We start from the raw sequence: 12,815 nt of genomic DNA on the forward strand, positions 1-12,815 counted from the left end.
AAGCCAGGCCCAATTAAGGCGTTGGGCGATGTCTCCGCGCCCGGGCGGCTCCTCCCAACTCCGGGAACCCGGGAAAAGTTGTGAACTAATCAGAAAAAGCGGAAGGCGGGAGATCGGGACACACCCAGCACGCTGCCCAATGGGACGGAAGAGGGCAAATGAACTGGCCAATCAGAAGTGGCACAGGGGGCGGTTCGCCCGGCGCGGAGTTCGGACCCGGGAATTCCGAAGGCTGGGCGGGTGCTGCCCGCGCGCGGAGACCGCGCCCCTCTCGACTCCGGCTTCCTCGCTGTCAAACAGCGGCGGTAGCTCTAGCTCCGGGCCGGAGCCGGAGGGATCCCGGGACCGCCGCACAATCTGGCACTGCCTGGAGAGGAGACTACTTGGAGACTGCACCGCGGTAAATCGGAAACTGGGCTGGGCAGGGGAGGGGAAAGGCTGGGTTTGCCTTGCATGATCCTCAGGAAGCTCTTTCCCCTGTTTTTATCCCACCCCGAGAAGCTGGGAAGCCAGGGTTTAGATCTGCTTTGTTAGAGAACGTAGGGACCATTTTCACTGCCTTTTGGGGGACGACAGCGGGTTCACTTCCCATTGGGGTTCCAGATAACCAGTTAGGGCCTGAAGAGCGAGGCGCGGGCGAGCAGGAGGGTTACTCTATTTGGATAAGCAAGTCTGACAGGAAGAAGCTTCTTTCCTCCAAAGTACACTGAGGTGACATGTTAGTATTGTACAGAAGCAGGAATCCCTATACACACATCTACAGTTTGCATTTCCCTAGAAGCTGCCTAATATATCGTTCCCTTGCACAGATTGAATCTCCGCGAATACTGTGGCCTGAGGATCCGGTTCAGCTAAAGTGTCATAGGACGTGATCGTTTTTGCACTGCACTGGGACCTTCCCTGAAATTTTCAGTTGCAAAGCTGCTTGACAGACAATTTTGTTTGCATCGCATGCCTAGGCTCCTTGCACTCTGAATTTGCACTACGCAGGTCTGGGTTCTCATCTGAGTTTTGCCATTGGCCCCTGGCGAAAACTCAGGCCTGTGCTCAGAGTTTAAGTTGCACAAAGCACAGCTCAAGTTTGCGTCAGACAGAAAGTGAGCTTAGGCCACCGTGCATGGCTCAGGAGTGGGAAAGGTGATGGACTCCTGAAGTGGAAGAGGTGGTGCAGGGGGGGCACCGCCCATGCTGCCCTGCTTCCAGCTGCTGCGCATAGGGGGCGGCAGGGGTGGTGATCTCTACACCTTCCACCCGCCTAGCGGGGCTGGCTGCACCTATCGCTTGGGCCGTAGGGCCGATCTGTGTGATGTGGCCCTGCAGCCCCAGCAGGAGCCTGGCCTCATCTCTGGAGTCCATGCGGAGCTGCACGCAGAGCGCCGGGGTGATGACTGGAGGGTCAGCCTGGAGGACCACAGCAGCCAAGGTGAGCAGTGAGCAGGGCAGTCTTGTGCCTGGGAAGTCGCAGTTCTGGGCTGGAATGATTAAGGGGCTCCACAGCAACCCTGCCTGCCTCCCAAACTCCCTATCAAGTTGGATGGACAGTTGTAGTCCAGACCTGCATCTTCCCACTAAAGGTATGCAATGTCAGAAGCTCTCTGCTGCGGGGCTGGCCCTTGATGGTCCCCACCTAGCTGGAACCACCCAGACAGGCTGGGAGGTAGATCCAGGACCTGGGCCATCATTAGGGAAGTATCACAGTGGGGATGTTCTGGGACTATTGGGGGCCAACCTCGGTCTTGACTCAGTTTCTAAATTGGCTGAGACACCTTGTTCTTGTCTTAAGGCAGTTATGGTATGTTGGATTGTTTTAATAAGCAGGGCATACGCCGTACTCCCTGACTTGCAGGCAATTGCAGTCAGCCTCAAGAGGCCTGGGTTTTGTCACTGTCACCAGATGAAACCTCAGGCCTGTCACTTTACCTCTCTGGATCTGTTTCCTCATAGGTAAAATGTAAGGCTTTGTAAGGTCTGTTGCGGGAGTATTGTGGAGATTAGATAACTATAGTAGCCAACATTTATTTAGTGCTGTATTTAGTACTGTATGAACCAGGTACTGTTCGAGTGCATTGACGGAAAATGAGGCATAAAGAGGTTAACTTGTCCAGATTAACAGCTGGTAAGGGTGGAGCCAAGATCTCATCTCAGACAGTCTGAGGTATGCCCATAACTTTGTTTTGGAACTGGGGTGAGAGTATATCTGAGAACAGGACCTCACTGGGACCTCAGCAGAGTGAAGGAAGAAGTCCATTTCCTCCATGTGTCCTGTGGGAGGGCGTAAGAAAATAAATGTGTTCTCCACTCACAAGCCTGCTGAGGGACTTCAAATGTGAGAATTTGATGACAGATGCCATGTTCTCCTTCATGTTCCCCAAAATATTAAAGGAGGCCAGATTTCTCCAGTCCTGACTCTGGTCATTTCTGTTTTTGTCATTCTCTGTCTGGTGCCCTCCGTCAACAGGGACTTTGGTCAATAATGTCCGACTCCCAAGGGGTCACAGACTGGAGTTGAGTGATGGAGACCTTGTGACCTTTGGCCCTGAAGGGTCCCCAGGAACCAGCCCTTCGGAGTTCTACTTCATGTTTCAGCAAGTCCGAGTCAAACCTCAAGATTTTGCAGCCATTACCATCCCGCGGTCTAGTGGCGAAGAGGGAACCAGGGCTTGTTTCCAGCCTATGCTGCCCCCCCAGGGGGCCCCACAGCGCCCCCTCAGCAGTCTCTCCCCTGCTCCAAAAGCCACTCTGATCCTCAATTCCATCGGCAGTCTCAGCAAGCTCAGGCCCCAGCCCCTCACCTTCTCCCGAACTGGGGGTGGACAACAGAACCTGCCTGTTCCCACTCCCCCTAGGGAGGTGGACGCCACCCCTTCTGCCCCACCCCAAAGAAATCGGAGGAAATCAGCTCATCGAGTGTTGGCAGAGCTGGATGATGAGGGAGAGATGCCCGAGAGCTCTGCATCAGTCTTTATAGAGCCCAGGAAGAAACTCCGTGTAGAAGTAGCCCCACGGACACCTGGTGGGTAAGTGGAGAGAGATCTTTCTCAATTTGTAACTCCCTTTGGTTCCTTTTTAGAGCCCCAGGCTGGGAGGTGGCCCTTGCTCTGTGTATAGGAATGGGGATTGGACACCAAAAAAAAAAGAGAGAGAGAATGAGGGTTGGAAAGAGGCGAGACAGATGTTGGATCAGCAAGACCTGGGTCAGCTCTACTATTCAGGTTCACTGTTAGTCCAGTGACCCTATCTAAGTTCATTCTGTGATTATCCAGGGGCAAGTTCTAGGCTTCTTCTACAGGTTTCCAGTGACCCTGGTTTTTGTGTCACTTTGTTCAGAAATCGACGTGGACGTCCTCGGAAGCACCAAGGGAGCACACCCAGGGCTCCCCCTGCAGTTGGGGGTGGGGAGCCCTGTGCAGCCCCTTGTTGCTGCCTGCCGGAAGAAGAAACAGTTGCCTGGGTTCAGTGCGATGGTTGTGATGTTTGGTTCCATGTGGCCTGTGTTGGCTGCAGCATCCAGGCTGCCAAGGAGGCTGACTTCCGGTGCCCAGAGTGCCATGTAGGCATCCAGACCTAAAGCCCAACACCAAGGTACCAGAGGACAGAGAGCTGGTAGCTCCAGGCCATGAGTGGACACAGTGGGGCACCAATGGGTCTTAAGAAATGGCCCCTTCTTTCCTTGCCTCCCCAGGAGGGAATGACTATAAGGGAAGCGTCCATTGCTATGGATATTGATTCAAGGCCTAAAGCAGGCCCTCATGGCCAAGGTGATAGAAGAGATGGTTTCCTGCCAAAGATCTTGCTGCCTCTGGGAAGTTGCCAGCCAACTGGAAATTCCGTTACAAGCTTAGGTTCTTTTTGTCATAGGCACTAGAATGTCTGTGGTCAGAGTACCCATCAATTGCAGAAGCCATGCCTGAGCAGATAAAAGCCTCAGACTTGGAACAAGTGAATGCTTAATGCTTTTGGATGGCATTATAAGGTATTCTGGGAAAACAGCCCTGAAACTTTTACATTGTGAGTAAACCACTGCCACTGACCATGATCATGACCTGGCTTTTCAGAGCTTTGCTTCTATTTCCAAATAAAGAATAAGCAGCTTCATTCACTCTTAGATATCTATTCATTTTGCGGGTCTGATACTCCTTGCTTTCCAGTTCTTGAGAATGGTATGGTCTGAAAAACTAATTCATACTCTTAGGAGAAGAGAGATGAACAGACAGAGCAGAGAAATATGAACCTGCTCACTTGATGTGGAATGGGCTGGACGTGGGAGACTGGAGAAAAGGTAATTAAGGTTTCTAGATTAAAGGAAAACAGATCCACTGCCATTAAAATTAGGTGGATTGTTTGGTCAAGTCCATTAGGATGGCAGAACCTTTACAACTTTCACAAGTACTACTATGGAAGAGAAAACCTGGTACACCAGCTAGAGTGGATGCTGACCTGGTCCAGTGTGGATCAGCCTAACCCATGTACAGTAGTACACAGATTCCCTTTTGTGAGCCTTACACCAAGCCAAAATACTGTCAAAACGGGGTTTTTGTAGCTCATATTAGGAAAGCCCCATCTTGACCTACTGCAATCTTTTATGTCCATTCCTTTCTATCCCTACTTAGACTTAACAACCCAAGTTTTCTTTTTTTAATATCAAGGAAACAGCTCCAAGCAAGGGCCCCCAATTACCCCAATTAAGTAATGGCAAGGCCAGAACAAGAACATGGGGATTTGAGGAGTCACTCATAGACAAAAGTAGGCCAAGACCTTAAGGGCAAACCAAATGGACTTTGGTATCAACAAAGCACATGATGGAGTTTCTACTTGGGGCAATATACAGAAGGAAAGTAAAGAGGATACCATAATATAATGCCACTAAGGAGACTTCCAGAGACTGGGGAGTGGGGAAAGTAAAAAAAGCCAGCTCCTGATAGGGAATGGGCTATAAAAATGAGGTATTCCACTCAAAATTCCCCAAGACTCCAAGTCACAGGCTCTGAAGAACTAGTTCATACCTATAGGGACCTTCTACAAATAAATGGGTTCCAATACCAGCTCTCCCACTAATATTGTATGACTGACAGTTTAAATGGCACCTTGCTTTCAGGGTTATTGGGGTCCAAGAGCCTAACTATTGGGTATCCCCAGCCCCTCTTCTAACCAAAGGAAGACAAAAGTATCCACCTACTGTGTCCCAGGCTTCTTTATTTAAGAAAGTGGTAAGTGATGTGGGGATTAAAAACAAGAGCATCTTTTAACTTCACCTTCCCTCCAACCAGTACCCCCCAAAACTCCCTGCCCCCACACCCTTTGTGTTCCCAAATCCTTTCTTAGTGAATGAAGAACTTAATCCCAAAGCCCTGGTACAAACCCCAGGTTCTCTTTCCCTAGCTATCCCCCTTCCTCTGGCCCCCATTCCTGGGAAAGGCTGGCACCTCAGTTTGAATGCATGGGAGAGCCCAGAGTGGTGACAGACACAGAGGGAAAGGCTTCACCCTCAGGGAAAGGGACTGAGGAATACAGTGTGGTGAAGTGAGGACCTCCATAGCCTGGAGTACCAAAATGGGGCCCTGGTGCCAGAGGAAAGGATACTGGTGCCCCTGAGAAAGGCGACCCAGAAGCCTCAAAATCCTCTCGTTGTGAATAGTCACTGCTTGATCGTTTGCCCTTCTGGCGACGATTGCAGAACCACACTCGGACCACCTGGGATGGAAGATACAAGGTAGAGTGACATTCAATCATGAGCTCCAGGTGGTGGGGCTAGCTTTGCTTAGTCATTTGGCCCAAAGCCAACAGATCTGGAATGGTTTAAAGACAAGAGACAGAGCCAAGGAAAGGAAGGTGGTGACTGGGAAGGAGATGGAGCATATAAGGACAGGGCACTCACATCCTTCTCCAGCCCGAGCTGCTGGGCAATGTGGCTGATCTGCTGCAGGGTGGGTTTCGGGCACTGCAGGAACATACTCTCCAGGTTGCCTCTCACTCGGTTCTCAATACTTGTTCGCTTTCTCTTTCGGGCCTGCACAAGCGTCTCTGCTTTGCATATCTGGGGAGGTGGGGAGAGAGTGACAATGGAGGGAAATGGAATAGTGCTGAGCACCATGAAGTCAGTGACTCAAGAGCAAATTGCTAAGGGGGCAGTGCCTGGACGGGTCACCTGCAGCAGTTGGTATGGAAAGAATCCTGGAAAGGTGGGTTTAGACAGAGGACTCTGGATCTCCTTCCAGCAGAACTAAGGAATTCCACTCCATCCCATTGAGGACCATTGCCCCAGGAGGGAGAGCTGGAAGCCGTGGATGGAAGCATTGAAAACCAGGCTAAGACTCAGCAGACTCCTGAGGATCCCCGCCCCCCTCACCTCCTGCAGATTTTCGTTGTTGTCAGCTTCCTCCACCCACTTCTGCAGCAGGGGCCGCAGCTTACACATGTTCTTGAAACTGAGCTGCAAAGCTTCAAAACGGCAGATGGTTGTTTGGCTGAACACCTTCCCTGGGGAGGCCAGTGGAAAGAGAAGCAAAGTGAGGCAGAAGGCAATACCTTTGTGACCCAAGACCAATACCTTTGTGACCCAAGACCCAGGGCCTCCCCACCTCTTCCTGCCTTCCCAAGATCCCATACCAGGGTCCCACTTCTTCCCAGAGGAAACTCAAGCTCCAAGTATTTTCCCCCCTTCCTCTCTACCCTCTTCATGTGTGGGGATAGAGTCCACTCCTGAAACACCCTTCCTTTTCTCCCCTGGGGGGAAGAAAAGCCCTGAGTTCAAGCATGTTCTTCCAGGGCAGATGTGATCCCTGTGTTCTCTGTCAGGACATGCTGAGGGAAACCCACCAAAGAGAACCCCCAGGGTGAGCCCCACATCGGCCTGAGTATATCCCAGGGTGATCCTCTTCTGCTTCAGGAGCTTGGCAAATTGTTCCAGGTCTTTCTGCAGAGCTTTGATGTCCTGGGACTACATTCATAAATGAAGGAAGAGGACATGTAAGAACACAAACACACTAGTCGTCGATCCTCCTTCCCATCTGGGCCCCAAGAATCTGACTGTAGCCCCAAGGAATGGTCTGTGGGAGTATCTATATCCAGACTGCCCACCAAATATCTAGAAGTAACCTATGTACAAACATCGTTCACCCCAGAAAGCAACATTGTGTAGATGCAGAGCACCATTCATGCTGACTGCCAGCTCAGAGCCTGGAGCCTGTTTCAGATTCTGTGTCTCCCTCTCTCTTTGACTCTCCCCAGCTCACGCTGTCCCCCTCTTTCTGAAATAAATAAAACATTAAAAAAAAATTTTTTAAATAAAAATAAGAAATCTGATGATTCCTTATTTTTACTCTATCCTTTTGTGACATACAGGGATTCTCATTGATTAATTCAACAGATTTATTGCACTTTCTATTAACCAGCGGCTACCCAAACTAGACAAAAAGCCCTGGCCTCAGGGGGCTGCCATTGTAACGTGGAGACACAAATAAGTTATCTCATATGTTACTATGGTAGAAGCACTATGGAAAAAAATACAGCAGGATGGAGGATTAGAGTACAGCAGGGTAGGAGACTATGAGGATGGTGACAATTTTAAATAAGATAGTCAGAGAAAATGATGCTTGAGCAAAGGGAAAGAGCCCAGTGTAAAGGCCCTGAGGTGGGTGGCCCTGCAGTGGCAAGGCCAGTGTGGCTGGAGCAGGGTGAAAGACAGAAGACAGGGATGGGGAGGAGTTCACAAAGACAAAGGGATGAGTAGGGCAGATCTTGTGGAGTGAAACGGAGAGCTGCTGAATGGATTTATGAAGTAAAATATCTGATTTTAAAATGTTCACTCCAAGGGTGCCTAAGTGGCTCACTCTGTTGAGTGTCAGATTGTTGATTTTGGCTCAGGTCATGATCTCACGGTTCATGGGACTGAGCCCTTCATTGGGCTCTGCACGGACTGTGTGGAGCCTGCTTGGGATTCTCTCTCCCTGCCCTCCTCCGGTCATGCAGGTGCACACACTCTTTTTCTCTCAAATAAATAAAATTTTGGGGCACCTGAGTGGCTCAGTCGGTTGAGCATCTGACTTCCACTCAGGTCAGGATCTCACGGTTCTTGAGTTCGAGCCCCGGACAGTTCTGTGCGGACAGCTCAGAGCCTGGAGCCTGCTTCAGGATTCTGTGTCTCCTTCTCTCTCTCCCCCCCTCCCCCACTTGTGCTCAGTCTCTCAAAAATAAATAAATGTAAAAATTTTTTTAAATAAAATCTTTACTCCAGAGGCACCTGGGTGGCTCAGTCAGTTAAGCATCTGGCTCTTGGTTTTGACTCAGGTTGTGATCTCAGGATTTGTGATTATCTTCACTGAAACCATGGAGCCTGCTTGGGATTCTCTCTGCACCACCCCCCCCACACACCTACCCCACCCACATGCTCATAGTCTCTTTCTCAAAATATATAAATAAAACTTAAATAAAAATAAAACGCTCACTCCGGTTGACATGTTGACAACAGACTAAGGAGGAAATGAGGGTATGACTCATAACTGCAGTAACCCCACATAGATGGTAGTGGCTGGGACCAGGGGTTAGTGATTGCTTCAGGGTGTATTTCCAAGGTGAAGATAGCTGTGCTTCCAAAAGATGGGATGTAGAATGTGAAAGGAATGAGGATGACCGGTTGGGGATGGATGGGGTGGAGTTCATGGAGCCATCACAGCGGGAGACAGAAAATGTGGCAGTCCTGTCCAAAGGCATTTGAGCTTGAGGGTGGATGTGAGGAAGGAAAGGCAGATCGAGCAGAAGGTGATGGACTGAGAGCCCTGGGCACTCCAGTGAAGGCGAGTGGCCAAGAGGACCAGAAGAGCAGCTAAACCTTTGTGCAGTACTAGAAACTCTGAATGAAGGGTATGAAGAGTGACCAATCACATCAAATTCAAATTCCGTTCCCAACTTCTGCTCACTCCTATAAATGTTCTCAGCTTCCCATAATGGCTTTCCCAGATCCTACTTTCAGGGTTTGAAGTACCCCAGTTCAGATCTTAGCTTCATCATTTAGTAGTTAAGACCCGTGAAATAGGCTAATAATACCTCCCTGGGAGATTTTGTGGTGGTTTAATGAGATAATGATGTAGGAACTGAGCACACAGCCAGGCACTTAGGAAATGGACCACAATTGGCAGCCATTATTATTCAAGGCTCAGCAGTCACCTCCTACAAAGTCTAGGGCCACCGGGTCCGCTGAACCACTCACACCTCCTTTGGTGAGGTCTAAAGGCTTAGTACTTGATCTCTAATTGCTTACACTTGTCTCTTGGGAGGACTGGAAGATACATCCTTAATAGTCCTTAGCAGGGCTGGACGCAGAAGTCTTTCAGTCCCTCTGCAGACCCTACATTTGGGGGATGGCCTGGAGAAGACTTCTTCCACCAAGGGGGTGCCAGGGTGTGCACGTTGCATAATGGTGACTCACTGGCCCTGAGGCAGAGGTCAAGGGAAGACAAGCCCTAAACTTGATGGGAGGTAAACCCAACCCCACACATCCACACACACAGCACAAACAGGAGCTTCTATCAGAAATCAGTCACACCCTAGACTTTCAGGAACAATAACCCTGGGATAAGCACTGTTTTTGCCCTCAGGCCACACTTAACCCTAAGGCCAAGATCCTGAGTCTGGTAAGGATCAAATGTTCAAGGAAGGCTAAGGGTGGGAGAAGGAACTCAAACCCCAAGCTGGGCCTAGTACTGGGCTGGTAATAAATGAGTGATTGGACCCTGGTCAGGCCAGGCCTAGCGGAAAGGTGCTACTTGACAAGGGCCAGTCTGGAGGCAAGGCCAGCCTGGGGCAGCTTCCGACTCCTGGGGCTGCCCTGCCCTCACCTGCTCCTTCTCTCTGAATTCTGGCTTCTGGTTCCCACCTTGCCCTTGCTCTCAGGCCACACAGCCCTCTTAGCCTGGGGCGTCGCCTCTGCCTGCTACCCTCTTGGGTTCCAGGCCTAGGCAGCCACTACCCCCTTCCTGGCCACCCCCTGCCAGCCCAGCCACCCCCTCCGGCCGCGTTTCAGCTCACTCGCCTCCTCGGTGTTTTGCTCCAGCTTCTCCTTGTCCGGCTTCACAGCCCCAGGTGGGGCAGCGCAGGGCTCGGGGGAAGCCCCCTCGGAGTTGCTCTCCACCCCGGCTCCCCTTTCGCCCTCTGGCTGAGAGGTCTCCAGGCCGCCTTGGGGCACCAGCCCCACTCCAACCTGAGGCCCACAGTACGTCATCCCGCCGCAGAACTCATACGGCGGGGGGCACGAGGGAATCCCCCACACCTCAGCGCCCGGCCCAACCCCGGGCCCGATTCCTGACCCGCCGGGAGGGCCTTGGAAGCTCAGCCAGGTCCGAGGGTCAACCCAGCCGGGCTCCGGCCCTCCCGGCACATCGCCTCCACCGCCCGGCGGGGGCGAGAAGGCCAAGTCGGAAGCCAGGTGTCCCGCCATGGGGAACGGAGGCGCCCCAAGCCGGGGGCCTGGAAAAATGAGGGCTCTCCGAGGGACTGCTGAACACCTCTCTCCCTCCCCAATCCCACCCACTAGCCTTGACCTCTGGCCCCGCCCCCTGGATGGGTGGAGGTGAGGGCGGTGGGGGTGGGAGAAACTGAGGCTAAGGGTGTTTGCCAGGTGGTGGCGGTGGTCTGTGGAGTGGGGGGAAAGCCAGGGAGCTCCAGCTAGTTGCCTCTCAAGGCCCCAGACCTTTGATGCAGGCCCCTCGTTCGGACCTTCACTTCCAACTCCCAACAGGCTGCCTGCCCCCTCTTGGGCTCTGCACACCTCAGAACTGTCTGGGGTGGCTTGGACACTTCCTCCAGGTTCTTCAGGAGCCCAGGTGCTTGACCCCTCTCCAAAGATGCTTGCGCCTTCTCACTGGTGCACAGCCATCCTCTCAGCTCCTTAAACGTTTTTGAGTGTGTATGTGCCTAGGACTGTGGTAACTACGCCTCAGTTCCTTAATAGCCACCCCCTGCTGTCCTCCCTCTTGCCCAAATCCCTCAGGGACCTTGACATCCCCATCCCGATTACTGACCAGGCTCAGTTACTCCAAAGCCACAGATGTCCCGTACTCATCTGCCAAGATTGCTGAATTTCACCCCATCTCCAAGGGCAGACTGACAGACAAGGCCTCCTTTCCAGCACCCCCTTACCTACTGAACCCAAGGATTTACACACACACCCCCACTTCCCTTTCTAAGGGCCAGACCCTGGACAGACTTGGCCCACGTTCTCTAACCCTTGTCCAGACCGAAGGATCAGACACATACATCGCATAGGCCCCCCACTGTGGGCCCCCCACATTAGCCTCCTTGCCCCACCATCAGAGACCCGAATATCTGGCCCCACTGTTGGCCGTTCTTCCTCCTCCCCCTCCCCAGCCCAGGCCTCCAGCCCTAGGCCCTGGGTGGGGAAAGCCAAAGGAGAGAGCTGGGGAGAAAAAAATATCTGACTTCAGGTTCAAAGAAGCTAGGAAGGGACTGGGGGAAGGGGGCAGGACAATGGCCTTGGCTGGACAATCCCAGTCCCCAGAGGGGGCAGCTCTAACCCTAAACAAGTGCTCAACCCTTGAATGGGCCTGGATGGCTCCCCTGGGGACAGCTTCCTGCCCCCCCAACCCCCAGCCCCAATCCCCCACACAGAATCCCCCTCAGAGCAGCTAAAAAGAACTCCAGAAACACCATCCCCCTGCAATCCCCTCAAAGCCTGAGCCTCAGACAGGGCCCCCCACTGGGACCTAGGTATCCTGCTCCTCTTCCTCTGGAGGACTCAGGCGTCCAGCCTTGTCATCCACCCCTCCCCCAGGCCCCCAGGCCAAGGGATCCACTTTGTTTAGTGGGGCTGGTGGAAAGATGCGGAAGAAGTGGAAAGCCATTTGGGGAGGAGGTGCAGGAAGCCTGCCCTAAACTCTTCCCCCAGGGCCTATTTTTCTGGGCTTCCCTGACTGTCTCCAGGGCTCACTGCTGGCCTAGTGCTGGATTCTGTATGCAAGAGAATAGCCCTCAGAGATCCTGTCTGTGAAGGATGATGTTTGCTCCCCAAACTTGCCCTAAATGGAGGTGCTCAGGTAAATTGGGAGCCTGGATCAGAGTTCTCCACAGTTTGGAAGGTCAGATTTCTGAGCCTAGGGAAACTGACACTGACCTCTGATGACTTTAAGGCATCTCTTCAGCTTGGCCCTGTCTGTGGTTGTTTGGTGGGTTCGGTGGCTCAGCGTCTGGCTTCTGAGGGGCTGGGTGTCCTGGTGGGGGCCCTTCTGACCATAGCCAGCTGTCTTTACTTTGGTATCAGTACGTTTTTTGTGCCTGTTTTTCCCCCCACTGAGTTTGTATAACACAGTTCTTTTCATGTGCCCATCTGTATGTACATTTTGTCCAACTAACTGTGTGCATGCATTTCAACACTTCCCACAGGTCTGTTGGAAGATCTGCAGGGCAGCAGGGCAGTGGAGCCGGAACTGTATTCACCTCTAAGCCACTAACTGCCCAAAAGGCAGATAGATTAAGAGGCCTGAGGGGGGTGGAGAGACGTGTTTTAGAACAGAAGGGGGCCCCTCCCCAGCCATCTCCCCCACCCCCAGGACAGAGCCATCACGGCACCTTTGTCATGCATCTATCTGCTGTCTGCCAAGAAGACAGCCTCCTGGAGGAGGGGGAGGGGCAGTCCTGGGACTTGACTGAAATCCCCAACACCAGTGCTTCTCAGCTCACCATCCTCTAGAAACCTCTCTCCCCATGCGAGTTCAGAGAGTCCCTGCTGCCTATCTTCCCAGCGACTCCTCAAACACATTCCCAGTTTTCCAACTCAACGTCACCCTCTTATTTTTTAGATTACA

The 12,815-nt window shown here is 52.2% G+C and overlaps 2 protein-coding genes across 2 annotated transcripts; one reads left to right on the top strand and one right to left on the bottom strand.

Annotated features, from left to right (window-relative positions):
* The first annotated feature begins 261 nt into the window (after window positions 1-261).
* TCF19 (transcription factor 19) lies at window positions 262-4,099 on the top strand. Its single transcript, XM_039220538.1, has 4 exons — window positions 262-400; window positions 810-1,423; window positions 2,459-3,017; window positions 3,328-4,099. The coding sequence occupies exons 2-4, from the start codon at window positions 1,186-1,188 to the stop codon at window positions 3,566-3,568; spliced, it is 1,038 nt and encodes a 345-aa protein (XP_039076469.1). The 5' UTR covers window positions 262-400; window positions 810-1,185; the 3' UTR covers window positions 3,569-4,099.
* Window positions 4,100-5,176: 1,077 nt separating this feature from the next.
* Window positions 5,177-10,432, bottom strand: POU5F1 (POU class 5 homeobox 1). Its single transcript, XM_039220593.1, has 5 exons — window positions 10,028-10,432; window positions 6,817-6,937; window positions 6,347-6,477; window positions 5,876-6,034; window positions 5,177-5,691 (listed from the first exon to the last, which is right to left on the bottom strand). The coding sequence occupies exons 1-5, from the start codon at window positions 10,430-10,432 to the stop codon at window positions 5,425-5,427; spliced, it is 1,083 nt and encodes a 360-aa protein (XP_039076524.1). The 3' UTR covers window positions 5,177-5,424.
* Window positions 10,433-12,815: the final 2,383 nt, after the last annotated feature.

The sequence above is a fragment of the Hyaena hyaena genome, unplaced genomic scaffold (assembly GCF_003009895.1).
Source record: "Hyaena hyaena isolate Hyena2069 unplaced genomic scaffold, ASM300989v1 scaffold_906, whole genome shotgun sequence".
In the NCBI taxonomy this organism is placed as follows: domain Eukaryota; kingdom Metazoa; phylum Chordata; class Mammalia; order Carnivora; family Hyaenidae; genus Hyaena; species Hyaena hyaena.